At 43.8% G+C, this 17,413-nt stretch overlaps 1 protein-coding gene across 4 annotated transcripts in view; it reads right to left on the reverse strand.

The window, feature by feature from the left end:
• Positions 1 to 17,177, reverse strand: part of USP39 (ubiquitin specific peptidase 39) — a 30,290-nt gene extending 13,113 nt beyond the window's left edge. The window contains exons 1-9 of one of the 4 annotated variants that reach the window (XM_079940809.1): positions 16,902 to 17,177; positions 13,956 to 14,025; positions 12,592 to 12,686; positions 11,211 to 11,347; positions 9,827 to 9,979; positions 4,411 to 4,636; positions 2,461 to 2,538; positions 1,497 to 1,564; positions 360 to 548 (exon numbers count right to left, since the gene is read on the reverse strand). In XM_079940809.1, the coding sequence (XP_079796935.1) occupies positions 360 to 548; positions 1,497 to 1,564; positions 2,461 to 2,538; positions 4,411 to 4,636; positions 9,827 to 9,979; positions 11,211 to 11,347; positions 12,592 to 12,686; positions 13,956 to 14,025; positions 16,902 to 17,169 (1,284 nt within the window). In that variant the 5' untranslated portion in view covers positions 17,170 to 17,177. Of the gene's footprint in view, positions 1 to 359; positions 549 to 1,496; positions 1,565 to 2,460; positions 2,539 to 4,410; positions 4,637 to 9,826; positions 9,980 to 11,210; positions 11,348 to 12,591; positions 12,687 to 13,955; positions 14,026 to 14,480; positions 14,512 to 16,409; positions 16,800 to 16,901 lie in introns of those variants that run through there. The other 3 variants (XM_079940811.1, XM_079940812.1, XM_079940810.1) reach the window with 3 other exon arrangements.
• Between the last annotated feature and the right edge of the window lie 236 nt (positions 17,178 to 17,413).

Raw genomic sequence — 17,413 nt, forward strand, 5'->3', positions numbered from 1 at the left:
ACCTTTAATTTGATGCAGAGCAATGGTAGAACAAGAATAAATTTTTTCATTGTATTTTAGTTTTGTTTTTTTTTCCACTTTAATACTGATGTCATGTTTTTTAAAAGACGGGAGCCTTTCGTACTTTTGTGAGTTCCTACTATCCTAAATACCCCCTTCCTTTCTCCATACTACCCAGAGGCACTGTAACTCAAGTTAAGAGTTGGGGGTGAAACATCAGGAAGTCTGGGAGGCTCAATAAACACAATATACTTTAAAATAAACGCATTACATAGACATGTGGCAATTTCCAAGTATAAAAAGAAAAATGTCAAGAGAGAGAACGGGGTATCAGCAGGGCAGGTGTGCTAATGGGCTACCTTCTCAGTGATGCCGTTGAACTTGGCCAAGATGTTGAAGAGCGGCACCTGGGGGATAATGAGCTGCTCCTTCTCGTCCTTGTAGAGGGGGGCAGTAGGAAGGTCCAGCGTCAGGTACATAAACGTGGACTCCACCATCGTCTCTTGGTACTCATCATTGTGGAGCAGCTGCTCTTTTTCTTCTGCTGGCTAGCAGTGAGGGAGAAGCAAAAGTAGGGAAGGAGTGTGAGCAGAGTGGAGAACACCACAGATGGAAAGAAACGATGTTTCTGTTACATTTACTTCATTTAATATTGAAGTGAACCAAGAGGGGTGCCCAAGAGACTGGGCAGTTTCACGTGCAGTTGTACCTGTTTAGATTAATGCAAAAACCGGGCTTCCATCTTCAGAGAGATTTTATTTAAATACCAGACTCTTTTAAAAGTTTTTAGATGATTTAGAAAGCTTATCTGAGCTTTCTGGAAAAAACACGCCAGCACCACCCAGTGGCCAGAACACTGAAATCAGTCATCCCTCGGTATCTATGGTTGGTTCCAGGAGCTGCCTTGGATACCAAAATCCACAGATGCTCAAATCCTATAGTTGGCCCTCCATATCCACAGATTCCGCATCCTCGGATTCAACCAACTGCTAAACGTAAACGTAGTAGTTTTATGTATTAAAAAAAAATCCATGTATAAGTGAACCAGTGCAGTTCAAACCTGTGTTGTTCAAAGGTCAACTGTTATATCCAACCACTACCTCCCAAACTAAAGCACACTGGTGCAACAGGAACCTAGAGGAAGTGCCACTTGGCAGGTGTACTGTAGAACCTCTTCCTGGAGCAAAAGGCTGTACCGGGGCTTCCCTGGTGGCGCAGTGGTTGGGAGTCCATCTGCCGATGCGGGGGACACGGGTTCGTGCCCTGGTCGGGGAGGATCCCACGTGCCGCGGAGCGGCTGGGCCTGTGAGCCATGGCCGCTGGGCCTGCACGTCCGGAGCCTGTGCTCCGCGGCGGGAGAGGCCACAGCGGTGAGAGGCCCGCGTACCACAAAAAAAAAAAAAAAAGGCTGTACCAGTTATCTAAGCATCTCTCTGTCAACCCTAAATCCCCTCAGGCGATATAAATCGGTCCAAAACTCGGTTCAAGCCACTCACCAAATCAGGATGAGGAAGCTTTTTAGTGAAGATCCTCATGGACCCCTGGAAAACATCAGTCACAATAGCTGTACAAACAGAAATCAAAATGCAAATTCTGTCAGCTTGGAAAGCATTTCCAAAATACAGTCCTAACTCCTAAATTTCTGAAATAAACCAGCATCTTCCAGCAGAAGACCCAAAGCTCTCACTAAGCAGAGAAGAACCTTTGTAACATATACAACTAAATTATACCTTTATAAGTATTTGTGTAAATAATTATTTTATGTCTATCTTCTTCCCAACAGAGATGGGGCACACAGGCTGAAGATACCTGAAGAGGTGGCAGGGCTATGTGACAGAAAAAGAACGAGGCCACAATCCCACATGAAGAAACCAACACCATCAGAACACAGAAAGAAGAAAACTGCATTAGGTCTCCAAAATTATTCACCTGGTTCAGCGGTCTCTAAGCTAAGAGTTATTTTTGGCATTCATGAAAAATGTCTAGCTACTGCTAAGCCAACCTGGATGCTAAGAAACACAGGGACTCAAGGTCTGAGAATGAAAAGAGCGGCCAGCCTCATCTCCCCAAGTACATGCTCAGGGCGAGGCACGAGCTTTTAGTTTGTTCCACCAAATTACAAGCCAGGCAACCCGCCCACCAAGCCCTCACTCTGGCACCACTAGCATGTCTACAGCATGCTGCCCAGCCCCCCAGCTTGAAAATGGGTCAGGACTTCTAGAGCACAATTATATACCCATTTCCACTTATTAAAAATGCCATTAGATACAACCATATTCTAATAAAGAAAAATGGAGAGGAAACCATTCAGGAACAAGATTTAGCCCATATATACAGAGACACTACCCTAACACAAAAAGATAAACAGGTAAGAAGAAAAGGATGGGAAGCTGCAGAGCGTTTTTTAAAAGAAGCAACAAAACAAAAATGGTCTCCCTTTCACAAAATAACATGACTTACTTTTTTTTTTCTTCTTTGTGCCCCCCAGAGCTGAGTGTAGAGCATTCAAAAACCAGGAGAGAAAGTCGACTCCATCCCCTGGAAAAGAAAGAAAGATGGTATGTCGAAGCTGGGAGACAGTACGATATTCCAAACCCCCTGCGGGTTGGCATTTCTCAGTGTTTCTCCTTCCTCTCCAGCCACGCCATCCCGTCCCCTGGGCATCCTCCTCTACCTGGCCACTACACGCTGGCACTCCTGAAGGACAAACTCTCAAGTCTTCTGATCTTTACTCTCTCCCTTGGCTCTCTGGTTCAACCAAAATCTTCGATTATCTCCTCTATTCCAAACCTGAGTCTCATCACCCATCAAGAGCCGTTACTGGGAGTTCCCCGGTAGTCTAGTGCAGGGGTCCCCAACCCCTGGGCCGAGGACCGCTGTTCGAAACCGGGCCGCACCGCAGGAGGTGAGCGGCAGGCTAGCGAGGGAAGCTTCATCTGCTGCTCCCCGTCGCTCCCATTACCGCCTGAACCCTCCCACACCACCCTCCCGCCCCCCCACCCCCAGTCCGGGGAAAAACTGTCTTCCACGAAACCATTCCCTGGTGCCAAAAAGGTTGGGGACTGCTGGTCTAGTGGTTAGGACTTGATGCTTTCACTGCTGTGGCCCAGGTTCAATCCCTGGTCGGGTAACTGAGATCCCGCAAGCCATGCGGCATGGCCAAATATTTAAAAAAAAAAAAATTAAATTAAATTAAAATAAAAATTTAAAAAGCCATTACTGGGCTTCCCTGGTGGCACAGTGGTTGAGAGTCCGCCTGCCGATGCAGAGGATATGGGTTCGTGCCCCGGTCCGGGAGGATCCCACGTGCCGCGGAGCGGCTGGGCCCGTGAGCCATGGCCGCTGAGCCTGCGCGTCCGGAGCCTGTGCTCCGCAACGGGAGAGGCCACAACAGGGAGAGGCCCGCGTACCGTTAAAAAAAAAAAAAAAAAAAAAAAAAAAAAGGCCATTACTGAACTTCCCTTCTAAGTCACTCCTCAGCCAGAATGTTTTCAAAACAAAGATGTGAAGGCACATCTTTACTTAAAAGCGTTCGTTCACTGACTCCCCACCGTTATCAGGATGTAATCCAGCCTCCTTATAGTGGCATATAAACCCAACACCTGGTCCACCTCGGCTCTCATCGTTGGATCCAAGGGTCCAGCCACACGCAGTCTTCTCTCTGCACCAGGCAGCTCCATGCTCCTGTCCGGTGTCCTATCTACCTGGAATGCCCAACCCCACCCTGTCTCCCCGCTACCTAAAACTTAGGTGTCTCTTCCTTCACTCTGACCCCCAGCCCACCTCCCATGTGCTCGACAGGCGTCCTTACTCTGTGCTCCCTCCCATAGCATGTTGTGCTTCCTCTATCACAGCACTTAACACCCTGTAATCATCTTTCTACATAACTATCTTCCCCACTAGAATAGGAGCCCCTGGAAGAAAAAACTGTGTTTCTTATCCTGGTAGCATTAAAACCTACTAGCACCATGAGTGAATGGTGAATCAACTGACCTGGATGCTAGAGAATATCATATCAGATACAGGTACTAAGAGCTACTCATGTGGCAATAACTAATTGAGTTTGGAGAGATAAAAATAGTCAAAATAAAATATTCTAGTCTGCAACATGGCAAAATGAGAACCAAAAGTGGCAGGCGCTTAATAAGGGATGGTGCCTTTCCCAGCCTCCTGGTTTTCCTGAGTCGTAGAGTTTAGTTCACCAAAGCAGACAGACTTTCTATCCAGCTAAAATCGCTTGGGACCCTGGGCAGGGCAGGCTGAGGAAGGAAGAGTGAGGAACCTAACCACAGTATGCACTGGACACTCGCTCCGGCTACTGTAAGATTCACAGCAAAGTGGAAGTAAATGTGCTCATCAAACTAGTTGTGTTGCCCTAAAGTCAGAAAACATGAATTACTCCTTCCTTACCTTGCTTGGTGATCTGAAAAGTCTTCTTGCTGCAAAGGACGACAGCTTGAAGCATCTCATGGGGAGACACATGTGCCTTGAAATTTCGAGGGTTCCAGAGCTTTCTCATCAGCTCTCCAAAACGCTGGACCAACAGGAACATGATATCCCCAGGAGGACGCTTGATGTTCTTATAATTGTCTTCTTCCAGGAAGTAGTTTCGGAGAGGAGGAACGTTAGACAGAGCCTGGAAATCAAACAAACACTCCAATTAATCCACAGCCTTTCTTCAGGACCCCTGGGAGCCAAGCTTGTCCACCTAAAGTTCTTCTAATAGAACTGTGCCTATGATGCCTTAAAGAATCAGAAGCAACTGCACTCCCAGAGAATCCCCCCCAGAGTTCACATTAGAGAAACATCCTTTATAGCAAGTTTCACAGAAAGTTCAGTTCTGCAGACACTCTGCTAACGTGGGTATAACAAAGGAGTTTTAAAATAAAGGTGTTCGGGCTTCCCTGGTGGCGCAGTGGTTTAGAGTCCGCCTGCCGATGCAGGGGATGTGGGTTCGTGCCCCGGCCCAGGAAGATCCCACATGCCACGGAGCAGCTGGGGCCATGAGCCATGGCCGCTGAGCCTGCGCATCCGGAGCCTGTGCTCCGCAACGGGAGAGGCCACAACAGTGAGAGGCCTGCGTACCGCAAAAAAAAAAAAAAAAAAAAAGGTATTCAAATCCCTATCTGCTGACCAACTTAATTAAAAATTTCCTTTGTTTACTCTAATTAGACCTGTGACTATGTTTGGATTCACAGGAACTGAAGGCTAGAAACCCAGATACTCTTTCTTCACCATGTATTTGGCTGGGGCAGAGAGAACTATCTGGAGACCACAGTTCCCCCATCTCTCAACTGTACATTAAAACAATATGAAAAACATCTTAGTAAAACCTGGTGTCTTCCCCAAATGTGGTATTGAGAGGGTGGTAATAAAATGATACAGGGACTTCCCTGGTGGTCCAGTGGTTAAGACTCTGCACTTCCACTGTAGGGGGCACAGGTTTGATCCCTGGTTGGGAAACTAAGATCCCACATGTTGTGTGGCATGGCCAAAACCAAAACCAAACAAAACAAAACGATACAACTGTATATAAAAATGAATGTACTCTGTTATGATGGAAAATAGTTAAAAGGTTTAAGAGAACAAAAATTAATTTTAACTCATTAAGCAAAAAGATAAAGACCAGCCATGTTAGTTCAAGAAGAAACACATGCTTATTAGTGTGAGTTATGAAACTGGGAAGGAGACCACGGTACAGACCCTAAATAAATGCATAGTCTGCCCACAGGTCCCTCCTGATGGGGTCATGAATCCTCGTCAGTGCTATGCTTACCATGAGCACAACTTTCTTTGACAAGGTAATTCTTTCAGCAAGGATAGAAGGATGCTGTTAAACACAATTAAACCCAGGTGTCTCTGGGGAAGACAACTCAGGATACAACTCAGGGTAACGATAGAGGTGATCAGGAAAGCCCCTACAAGCTTAGCTCAGCTGAAGAAACAAGGATTTCCTGCTTAGAGTTACTCTCAAAAAAGGAGAAGCATATGGATAGTTTATACTAATTCTTGCTTATCCATGCTGTGGAGAGAGGTTGCTCCCTGGTTTCAGCAACAATACAAGCAGTAGGTGTCCTCGGAGAGAAATTATTCAGCCTCCAGGTGGAGTACTTGGTCCATTCAATCCCATTTTAGTGGAAACATCACAAAGGATTTGTTCATCTCCTTGTTTGTATAAATAGAAGTCCAATGCACTATTCATCGCGCTACAGAGCCAGGTGATCTACTTATTTGTATAAATAAAGAGAACTTCCTGTGGGGACTGAAACCCATCACAAAGCCAAAACTAACTGCCCTGCCCATATCCAAATCCTATCTGTCCATCCTGTAACAGTCTTCACAAAGCCACGAGAGGCTGTAAGAGGAACAGTCCACAAAGTCTCTCTCCACCTAAGAATCTGACCTCTCCAGGGACCAGGCATGACACCAATGGCAGACACCAAAATTCACAGATATACTTTTACAATTTTTTACCAAATTCTTCATGCAAAAATATCACGAACAAAGTTTAAAGGCCAAAAAAGAACTAGAACGAAATATGTGCAACATATGCAAAAAAAAGGCCAATATATATATGTCTACTTTTTTTTTTAAGTTTGAACATCTGATTTTTTTTAACACCTTTATTGGAGTATAATTGCTTTACAATGGTGTGTTAGTTTCTGCTTTGTAACAAAGTGAATTAGTTATACATATACACATGTTCCCATATCTCTTCCCTCTTGCGTCTCCCTCCCTCCCACCCTCCCTATCCCACCCCTCTAGGTGGTCACAAATCACCGAGCTGATCTCCCTGTGCTATGCGGCTGCTTCCCACTAGCTATCTATTTTACGTTTGGTAGTGTATATATGTCCATGCCACTCTCTCACTTTGTCACAGCTTACCTTTCCCCCTCCCCATATCCTCAAGTCCATTCTCTAGTAGGTCTGTGTCTTTATTCCCATCTTACCCCTAGGTTCTTCATGACCTTTTTTTTTCTTAGATTCCATACATATGTGTTAGCATACGGTGTTTTTCTTTTTCTGACTTACTTCACTCTGTATGACAGACTCTAGGTCTATCCACCTCACTACAAATATCTCAATTTCATTTCTTTTTATGTCTGAGTAATATTCCATTGTATATATGTGCCACATCTTCTTTATCTATTCATCCGATGATGGACACTTAGGTTGCTTCCATGTAAATAGAGCTGCAATGAACATTTTGGTACATGACTCTTTTTGAATTATGGTTTTCTCAGGGTATATGCCCAGTATTGGGATTGCTGGGTCGTATGGTAATTCTATTTTTAGTTTTTTAAGGAACCTCCATACTATTCTCCATAGTGGCTGTAACAATTTACATTCCCACCAACAGTGCAAGAGTGTTCCCTTTTCTCCACACCCTCTCCAGCATACTTTTAATCCTCAATAAAATGGACCACTAATAGAAAAATGAGCACATAAGGCCCAACAACTCATGAAAAAATATAATAACTTTAGAAGTGAATTCTTAAAAAGTAAATTAAAATGGAGATACCTATCAAAATGGAAAAAGTTGGGCTTCCCTGCTGGTGCAGTGGTTAAGAAACTGCCTGCCAATGCAGGGGACATGGGTTCAAGCCCTGGTCCGGGAGGATCCCACATGCCGCAGAGCAACTAAGCCCGTGTGCCACAACTACTGAGCCTGTGCTCTAGAGCCCACGAGCCACAACTACTGAGCCCGCGTGCCACAACTACTGAAACCCACGCGCCTAGAGCCCATGCTCCGCAACAAGAGAAGCCACCACAATGAGAAGCCCACGCACCACAACGAAGAGTAGCTCCCACTCGCCGCAACTAGAGAAAGTCCGCACACAGCAACCAAGACCCAATACAGCCAAAAATCAATAAATGAAATACGTTAAAAAAAAATGGAAAAAGTTGTTTTCAATGCTAACAGTGACAATGCAAGATGAAGAACACCCTTTTGGGAACCCTCCTACACTGTTGGTAGGAATGTAAATTGGTGCAGTCACTATGGAGAACAGTATGGCGGTTCCTTAAAAAGCTAAAAACAGAGCTACTGTATGATCCAGCAATCCCACTCCTAAGCATATATCCGGAGATAACTATAATTCGAAAAAACACATGCACCCCAATATTCATAGAAGCACTATTTACAACAGCCAAGACACGGAAACAAGCTAAATGTCCATCAACAGATGAATGGATAAAGAAGATGTGGTACACACACACACACACACACACACACACTGGAATGTTACTCAGCCACAAAAAGAATGAAATAATGCCTTTTACAGAAACATGGATGGACCTAAAGATTATCATACTAAGTGAAGTAAGCCAGAAAGAGAAAGACAAATACCGTATGATATCACTTACATGTGGAATCTAAAACACGACACAAATGAACTTATCCATGAAACACAAACAGACTCACTGACATAGAAAACTTATGGTTACCAAAGGGAAAAGGGTGGGGGAGGGGATAAATTAGGAGTTTGGGATTAGCAGATACAAACCACTACATATAAAATAGATAAATAAGGTCCTACTGTATAGCACAGGGAACTATATTCAATATCCTGTAATAAACCATGATGTAAAAGAGTATGAAAAAGAATATATATATATATGTATGCATAACCGAATCACCTTGCTGTACACCAGAAACTAACACAACACTGTAAATCAGCTATACTTCAATTAAAAAAAAAGAAAAAGAAAAACACCCTTTTGTGTTGCTGGTGGGTTTGTAAATTGCTACAAACCCCCTACAGCCTAGAATCTAGGCCCAAGGTGCATTAATACAAGAAGAAAAGAAGGTTAAATAAATTAAATTCAACAAAATGGACTGACATGTAAACATTAAGGATGCTGCACAAGAATATTTATTGGTTTCATAATATGCTTTTAGGTTAAAATACATACAAAGATACATACTACATTACTTTATAGATAAAAAAATACAAATATTTTTCAAGTCTAGAAAAGAAATATAACAAAATGTAAGTGTCACAAAAAGTACAAGACTATATATATATAGAAGAATACTCACTGCAACACTGGTAACAGAAATAAAAATGTGAGACAAGTGAAATTTTATGTATCAATTGGGAAATAACAAAATAAACCATAATATTGCCACATGACAGGATATAATGCATTTGTGTACCTGCGTTTAGAATAAAGTTCTGGAGGTCTCTATACTGCTAACTACCCCAGGACAGAGTACTAGGGAAAGAAAGGAATGAAGCTTTTGTTTTATACTTTCTACATCTTCCCCCTACACAAGTACTTGCTTATAGTTTTTTTTAACCAGTTTTTTTTTTTGAGTGAAGTAGGATGATTATTTTCTTATGCTTACCAACGTTTTCTAATTTTTCTACAATATGCGCACATTACTTGTGTAATTTTTTTTAAAAAGCAAAACAATTGCAACAGGACAACTTTGGCTTTCTGCCTTTCTCACTGCAGGACTTCAGCACAGGGGCAGGACAGAGACATAACAGAGCCAACACAATGAACATCTACACCATGAAAAGAAAAAGCATCATCTAGCTCACGTGTCTCTTACTTGGTACTGCAGGCCCCGCGCAGCTCCATCCCCCATTCCCTGGAAGCTCCAGAGGCTGGAACTGGTCCACCATTTGGCGGCAGCCCCTCAGGCAGACGGGAATGTTCTGCTTGGGGCAGAACAAACACCCAAGAAGAGTCCTTGGCAAGGCTCGGGGTCTGAGGACCACCTGACTGCACTCCACCAGAAGGCAGCTGTTTCTTAGCCAAGCTTCACAGTGTTCCCGGGTTGCCCCCTCCCTCATGGTTCCCGCCTCCAACCTACCTGAAGGACGGCATTGGCGTAGTCGTTGGCCTTTATGTTATTCAGGCCCACGATACCGGGCAGGTAAGTGGTACCATCATATGCCCGGGACAACTTGGCTTGCTTGTCCAAGTTAGCGATCTGCTGCTTTGTGAAAGTGGGCTTCAACACATACTGAAAAGCAAAAGAAAATCCTAGGCTGTTTTAGGGCAGTCTACAGAGTTCACAAGACATATCCGCAACAGCAATTTCTGCCAAAAGAAAAGATACTTTGGTCGTGAACGTCTCACCACCCACCCAAAGGGCTCCCAACAGTAGGTCTAAGGACTGAGGTAACATGCAATGGGCCCCGCCCCACGTTGCTCATCTAGAAGGTGATCTCTGTGTTTAACCCAAAGTCACTGAATCCCAGGCCTGTCGTCAGACCGCAGGTTCAGCCAAACCCGTGACAAACAACAGGGAGAAGCTGCAGGACACTCAAGTCTGCAGGAGGCAGGAGTCTGAGTCCCAGGTGGGACCTCACACAGAGCCAGCACACAGGCCCGGTGCAGGAACAGGAGTGTCACCTCCTATCTGTGCAGGACTGAGATCTCAGGACTCCCTGTGGTTGGAGGGGCAGGATCAGAACCTTCCCTGTCCTAGACCTATGAGGGTCATCATGTCACACACTGGTCAGAGGTTGCCACTAACTCACTTTGAAAGCTTGAATTCCTTTCAGTTTCTCCATCTATAAATACTGTCCTTAACCACTTTAACTTCAACGTTAATAGACTGTTATAAAACATATGGAAGTGGAGTAAGTAGTGTTTCAAACACTCTGAAAACCAAGCTTTCCTTAATAAATAGAGCATTCAACTCTATTGAACATGCAGCCGCTGCTGAAAAGGAAAGCAATAATCAACAGTTCCAACAGTAATCAAAGCCCAACAGGACTTTCCACACTCCTCACTCAAGTGCAGTGACTCTTGGCACAGGGCACAAACCAGAGCCCACAGATGGACATATTGGCCATTCTGGCTGCATCATGTCAAAAGTAGCCGGAAGCTGGTATACCTCTTGGCATCCACTGTCCTACAGCAGGCCCAATTCACATCCCTACTCCAAAATATGGAAGGATAATTTATTTCACAAAAATGCTTTCACCCTAATTGAAAAGTAGCAATATTCCTTCAGTCCTAACCCTCAACATTAAAAGCAGAAATCAGAGCTAGGCTGTAGACCATGGGCCAAAATTACGGACTGTGACCTCCTTACTCTGTTTCTCTGGTTCCTGCCAAGGCGAAAGGAGCCTCTCGAAGCCCAAGGGACTGAGACTCTTCCCTGACCTTGGGTGGGGCAGATCCTCAGGAGCCCTGGGGTGGCTCCCAGGATAACTGGTTCCAAACCAACCCTCTTGGACACGCACCGTGATATCCTCCAGCGAGGAATCGATGATCTCATAGTTGTCTGGGAGGCAGTAAAACTTGAGGGTGTGGAGGTTGAGGAAGACATGGTGACTAAACTGGACACTGTGAATGTAGGCATGAGACTTCAAACCCCGGCCTGTAGGGAAGAGTGAAAGGCTATGAGAGAAGGGCAGACTCCATAAGCACACAGATGAGGGGTAATTTTCCTTTCATTATTTTGTACCAGAACATGTTAGTATCAGCAAAAACAAAGTACTACACCATCCACGAAAGGAATCTCCCACATGAACTCTTCTCATCACAAAAATTAGCAAGAAAGAAGAGCGCAATAGCTTTATTCCCTAGATGGCACAAGACATAAGGGAACTAATTTCATATACATGAACAGAGAAAATATGTGTGGGTGTATTTGTGCGTGTGTGTGTACATGTATGTGTGTGTGTGCATATATGTATGTGTTTATGTATATGAGCTAGTTTCATGTATTAGAAACTAGGAATATCCATATATATATCACATACATGTACGTACATGCATACACTGATTTGCACGTACACACGTACATATCTGTGACAGTCCATCATCACTTAGTCCTGAGTTTTCAACTGTCCACATTCACGACAATCCTGTACCCACATACTTTTGTTCACGTTGCCACTCCTTTCTAGAGCATCTCACCCTTAACCTATTCAAACTCTATGTCCTGCATTTAGAGTACAAGTTCCACCTCCTCCATGAACTCTACACAAACACTCCAGCTAACAATGATCTTTGCATATTTCAACTTTGCATATTTCAATTCCTATCATCCTTTGCATATTTTTGCATATTTCAACTCCTATCATCCTTATTTATACTCAGCGCCACACAGTCCAGCAGTAATCTTTATGGTCTTAAGAGAGTCTGCTGATTGTTTTACGTGTTAACCTTGACAGTTTATAAGATCCTTATTAGAGCAAAGAATGCAGTTTATAATTCTTTTGAATCCTCCACTATACTGTGTACAAAGCATCTGCTTGCTCTGAATGAACTGAAATAATAAATTTCCAGAAAAGAACAGAATGAAAAAGTCCTTAGAGTAAAAGGATTCTCAGAAAAAGACATAAGTATAGAAAACATCAGAGATTCAAAAACCCAGAGTCTCTGATACTTCCTACATAGTCTCTCATATGGCTAGTTCTTTCTTCCTTTCACATGTATTCAGGTTCTGACCAATCAGAGAACCTCCTGTGGATTTTCTAAGAGTATTCCACCTTCCTGGGAACAAAGATAGGGCTTACTAGACATGATTCCTAACAGCAGCTTACTTACTTAAAAAAAAAAAATCCCTGAATAGAGCTGTGGCTAGTGCTGAAAATGTGATGCAAAACATTTATTTACCCTGAAAGTACTTGCCACACACCAGACAGGCATACGCATTGATATGCGAGAGGGAGATGGAACACAGTTTCTCAAAGTCAAAGTCCAGCACACTCCTAAGAGAACCAAAACAAAACAGAAACAATTAATAGGGATGGTTGCCTAGGTGAGCACCTGAGCGAAGCAGTGTCCCTGGCTTCCTGTCCTGCAGTCACACAGCCGCCTTCAGAGAACAGTTCAACAATCACATACAAACCGTGGGGAACATTAACTCTTCCTTACCTAGGCATTTAATATAGCACCGCCACCCACCAAGCCCCAAAGCAGTGCAAAGGTATCTCTACCAAAGACCCTCTTTCTTTTGAGTGTTCACAACCAGTTGAGAATCTTCCATTACTTTCTCTGGAGGAAAAGCCACAAGTAGGACTGAAGTAACAGGGCCCCAACAGCATTCCAAATTAAAAGACATTAAAGGAAGGACATAAAAAGAGTGAATAAACCCTTTCATAAAAGAAAATTTTATTTTTGTCCATAAAAATAAATGGGAAGCCTGACGAACTTTAGGGGAATACCTACAAACAGATCTATCTATTCAAGTGCAAAGTAATGGTATATGAGTACTGGCCGGGTTAAGTGATAAAAGAAAATTTTCCTCCACTGAATTCACAGGTGGCAAGAGGATTCATTCTCAAGCATTAACTCTGATTAATTGGTAATGGTCCCAGGAAAGCTGCACTGTCAGTTAAAGGGGCCACTAGCCACACACAGCTACTGGTGTTTAAAAGTAAAATAATTAAAATTAAATAAAATTTAAAATTCAGTTCCTCAAGCCACATTTCAAGTGCTCAATATCCACAAGTAGCCCGTGCCTACCACAATGGACAGCCCTTAAAGAGCAATTCCATTGTTGCAAAAAAGTCTATTAGACAGTGCCACCCTACGGCATAAATGAAAAACCATCCTAAAATGCATCTGGGATCAAAGAATACCAAGATGGGGTAAACACCTCTGCTTTAGGATATATTTTTGTCTGACTTTCCTCTGCTGAATCCCAGGCACCTAGAGTAGTACCTAGCACACAGTCAGTGCTCAATAATATTTAAATTTGCTATTGTCATCGACACCACATATCCCTTTATTTCCTCATACAAATTCAAAATGAGCTAAAAGCTCTTTCTGCATACGCCCACCCTAAAACAACATGCTCTCTGACACTTTAAATTGAAGGGCAAAGATTAAAAAACAAGGCAAGAGGCACAGTTTTCTGGGCAGAAAGCTTTAAAAGAGCTAAAGTTTTGGAACGTATTTTTAACGTACAGCCCAAAGAACTTTCTGCAGAGACTCCATTGTTCTTTTGCTGCCCTAGGCATTCCTGTGCTACCGACCTGTTAATGGTGTCCAGGTAGGGGCAGTGGCGGCTCCTCCGATCCTCAGAATCCATGCGGCCATTTTTTGCTGAAAGGAAAAGCATCAAAAGCTCTGAAAATGGGAAACCCACACTCAGGGTCAACTACCAGTACAAACAAACACAAAAATGGGAAAAATTAATCAGGATGAGCTCCTGTACAGGCAGCCTGACAACACCAAAGAAGCCCACTTAACGGAACAGGCCACAAACTGAGAGGATATTCTTGAAACACATATAACCAACAAAGGAATTGCTTGCAATTACATAAAGAAATCTGGTGGAGATTTAAAAAAAAAAAAAAGACAACCCAAAAGGAAATGAGGAAGACAGCCCTCAAAATTATGAAAAAATGCTGGGAATTCCCTGGCTGTCCAATGGTTAGGACTCTTGTGCTTCCACTGCAGGGGGCTGGGGTTCGTCCCTGGTTGGGGAACTAAGATCCTGCAAGCTTCACAGCATGGCCAAAAAGAAAAAGAAAGAAAGAAAAGATGCTCAACCTCACCAGTAATCAAGAACATGCAAATTTCCTTGCACAATGATATACCACTTCACACCTACCAGAGAGGAAAAAATAAAATCAGGCAATTCCAAGTGTTGGCAAATATGAAGAACAGTGAGAATGCTCATGTAACTGCTGGTGGGAGTATAAACTGTTACAACCTCTTAGAAAATAGTACAGCAAGATCAAAGCTGAAAATACACAGACCTTTTGGCCCAGCAATCTCTCTTCTACTTATATACCCTAGAGAACTTTTGCACATGTGCCATCAGGAATGCTTTACTAAAGAATATTTATAGCAGCAATATTTGAAAGAGACCAAACTGGAAACAACCCAAATGTCTACAACATATAAAAATGGGAGGAATACATTTTGGTATATCATCAATAGAACACTGTGCTGCCGGATAAACGTCAACAATATGGCTAGCGGGAAAAAAAAAAAAAAGGCAAAACAGAAGACAACATATAGTATGATTCCATTTATAACAAATACAAAATAAAATACAGTTCTACTCAGGGATGTATATGTGAGGTAAAACTGTAAATAATAAAATAATAAAAATAGAAATGATTAAAAAAAATTCAGTGATTACCCAAGCAAGCAAGGAAGGCAGATGCAACTGGGAAGGGGCCTATGGGAGCTTCTAAGGTACTGGTTAAGTACCACTTCTTAAGCTGAACAGCATCGGGAGGCAACTCTCCATGGGTCTCTCGAACTTCTGCACATATTGTGACCAGAGGCACTGACTGCCTCCAGACTATCTTGTCAAAGTTGTTTGTACAGTGAAGTTTGTTTCTATAGCTTTGGAAGTAGGAGACAGTGTGTCCCTACAGAGCAAAGGGGAGGCAAGCTCACAGCCCATTATAGAAGATTTGGGTTGTCTAAGCTTAGAGTTCTTGTCCTGTGAGGCCACCCACTGTGTGTATGGGTTCTCATCGTGTTGCACTGTGGGAACTGACTCAGGGAAGTGACAATGCTATATTCTGGCTACTGTTATTGCTGCAATAAACTGTCTCAAGCCCAATAGCTCCATGTCTTCCATCAGCATCCATGAAACCACGGCAGGCTAACTTGGTAGTGTACAAAAAGGGTAAAATCTCAGACCCTTCACAATTCTTGACAAGTGGTAGATTTAAGGATACATATCCACACTCTTCTTTAAACTATACATGTGCTTGACATTTAGCTCATCTTAGTACCTATAATCTATTTCATGAAAAAAATAAAAGGGAAAAAAGAAAACAGCAGTAACCTCAACTGGGATCCTAGTGTGTCCCAGAGAAAACAATCTCCTTACCGTAAGTATACAAAATATCTAAGAAGCAATTTCTCTTCCAAAGAAAGGGAAACATGAGGCTGACAAAATATTTAAGTAAAGGAAATCAAAGAATACCCTGAAATTATTAACTAGATTATTCAAAGAACATTTATCAAGCACTTTCCACGAGCAAGGTGCTAATCTGGACCCTGAGGGTAATATAAAAATATGTCAAACACAGGACTCTGAGCTAGAAATTTAAGAGTTAACACAAGAGTATAATTTTTTATAGATAACCAGGTGCAGAGACAGAATTATAAAATCCTGGAGAATGAAGAACACCCCCCCCCATGAACATTGCCCCTAACATGTAGCCTTGTGATATGTTCACCTGCTAACTCACCAGAAAACACGTACATAGGAACATGTTCAATGCAGAAGTTCCAAGTTCAGAGAAGGAAAAGATGTAATTGAGGTAAAAGGAAAAGCTTCAGAAATGATAGAAACCTACTTAATGATTGGTAAGATATCAACAAGTTGGAAAAGAGTGTACACACTACAGAGTACCATGGCTTGGCCAAGAAGTCTCCAGAAATTACTAAGAGAAGCAGAACGAGTCCAGCAGGAAAAGGCAGAGGGTACAGTCATAGATGGGAACTGACAGACTCACTGGCTTATTAGGGCTCTCAAAGGTCATGGGTTCCAGGACTCCTTCCGTTAACCTAGAGAGGGACAGACACGTGAAAATCACTTTCCCAAACCACCGTGACTCAGTCTCAGAGGCAGGACTAGAATCCATATCTCCTGGCTGCTACAGCCCTGGATAACAGGGCAGTGTGGTCCAAGTGCACAGCGTTCAGGCTCTCCGCTCAGAAATTACAGCAAGACTCACTCCTCAGGTATTTTGTAAAAAACTAAAAAGAAGGGACACCTGTAAAACAATTAGCACAGCGCCTGGCCCGCATTAGACATCCGATAAAGGAAAGCTACCTGTTCTTATTACTGTTAGAAACGCTATAGCTACGATCCTGATCAAGACTAGTACTATCCTCATTAAAACGGAGTCGGGTCGCGAGTGGAGTGTGACTTCCCCGTGGGGAGAGAAGGTTGGAAAAAGAAAAAGAAGAACGCGACAGTGGAACCCGCGCCCGGCCCCGCGCACCTCGCACCTCCCGCTCAGGCTCCGAGTCCTCGTCGGCCTCGCGCTCCCGCTTCACCCGCACCGCCGGGATCACGGGCGCCAGGGCCTCGCGCGCGCTCGCCGGCTCGACCTCCCGCTTCACGCGCACCGGACTGCCCCGGGAGCTCGGAGCCTCTGTCTCCCGCTCCCGCTCTCGCTCCCGTCTGACACGAGCCGAGCTGCTCCGCGACTCGGACTCGCGCTTCCCGCGGGCGGATCCACGCGACTCCCGCTTAGACCGGCCGGACATCGCCACTACCGGCCGAGTCGCCCGGCGCAGACTCCAAGGAAGACCAAGCACGCGGCAAGCGGCCAATCGGGAGCGGCGCTGTTATCAAGCCCAAGGTTTTCTACGAGTCGCCGATGGGGACAAATCAAGCCGCAGAGAACTTTTGGGAAGTACTACGCCTCTTGGGGGGGGGGGCGGGTCTTTGCGGGTGCGCGCGCACCTGAGACCGATAGGCGGGCCTACTGCCACTTTACTCATTATTACC

Source organism: Stenella coeruleoalba, assembly GCF_951394435.1.
Source record: "Stenella coeruleoalba genome assembly, chromosome: 13".
In the NCBI taxonomy this organism is placed as follows: domain Eukaryota; kingdom Metazoa; phylum Chordata; class Mammalia; order Artiodactyla; family Delphinidae; genus Stenella; species Stenella coeruleoalba.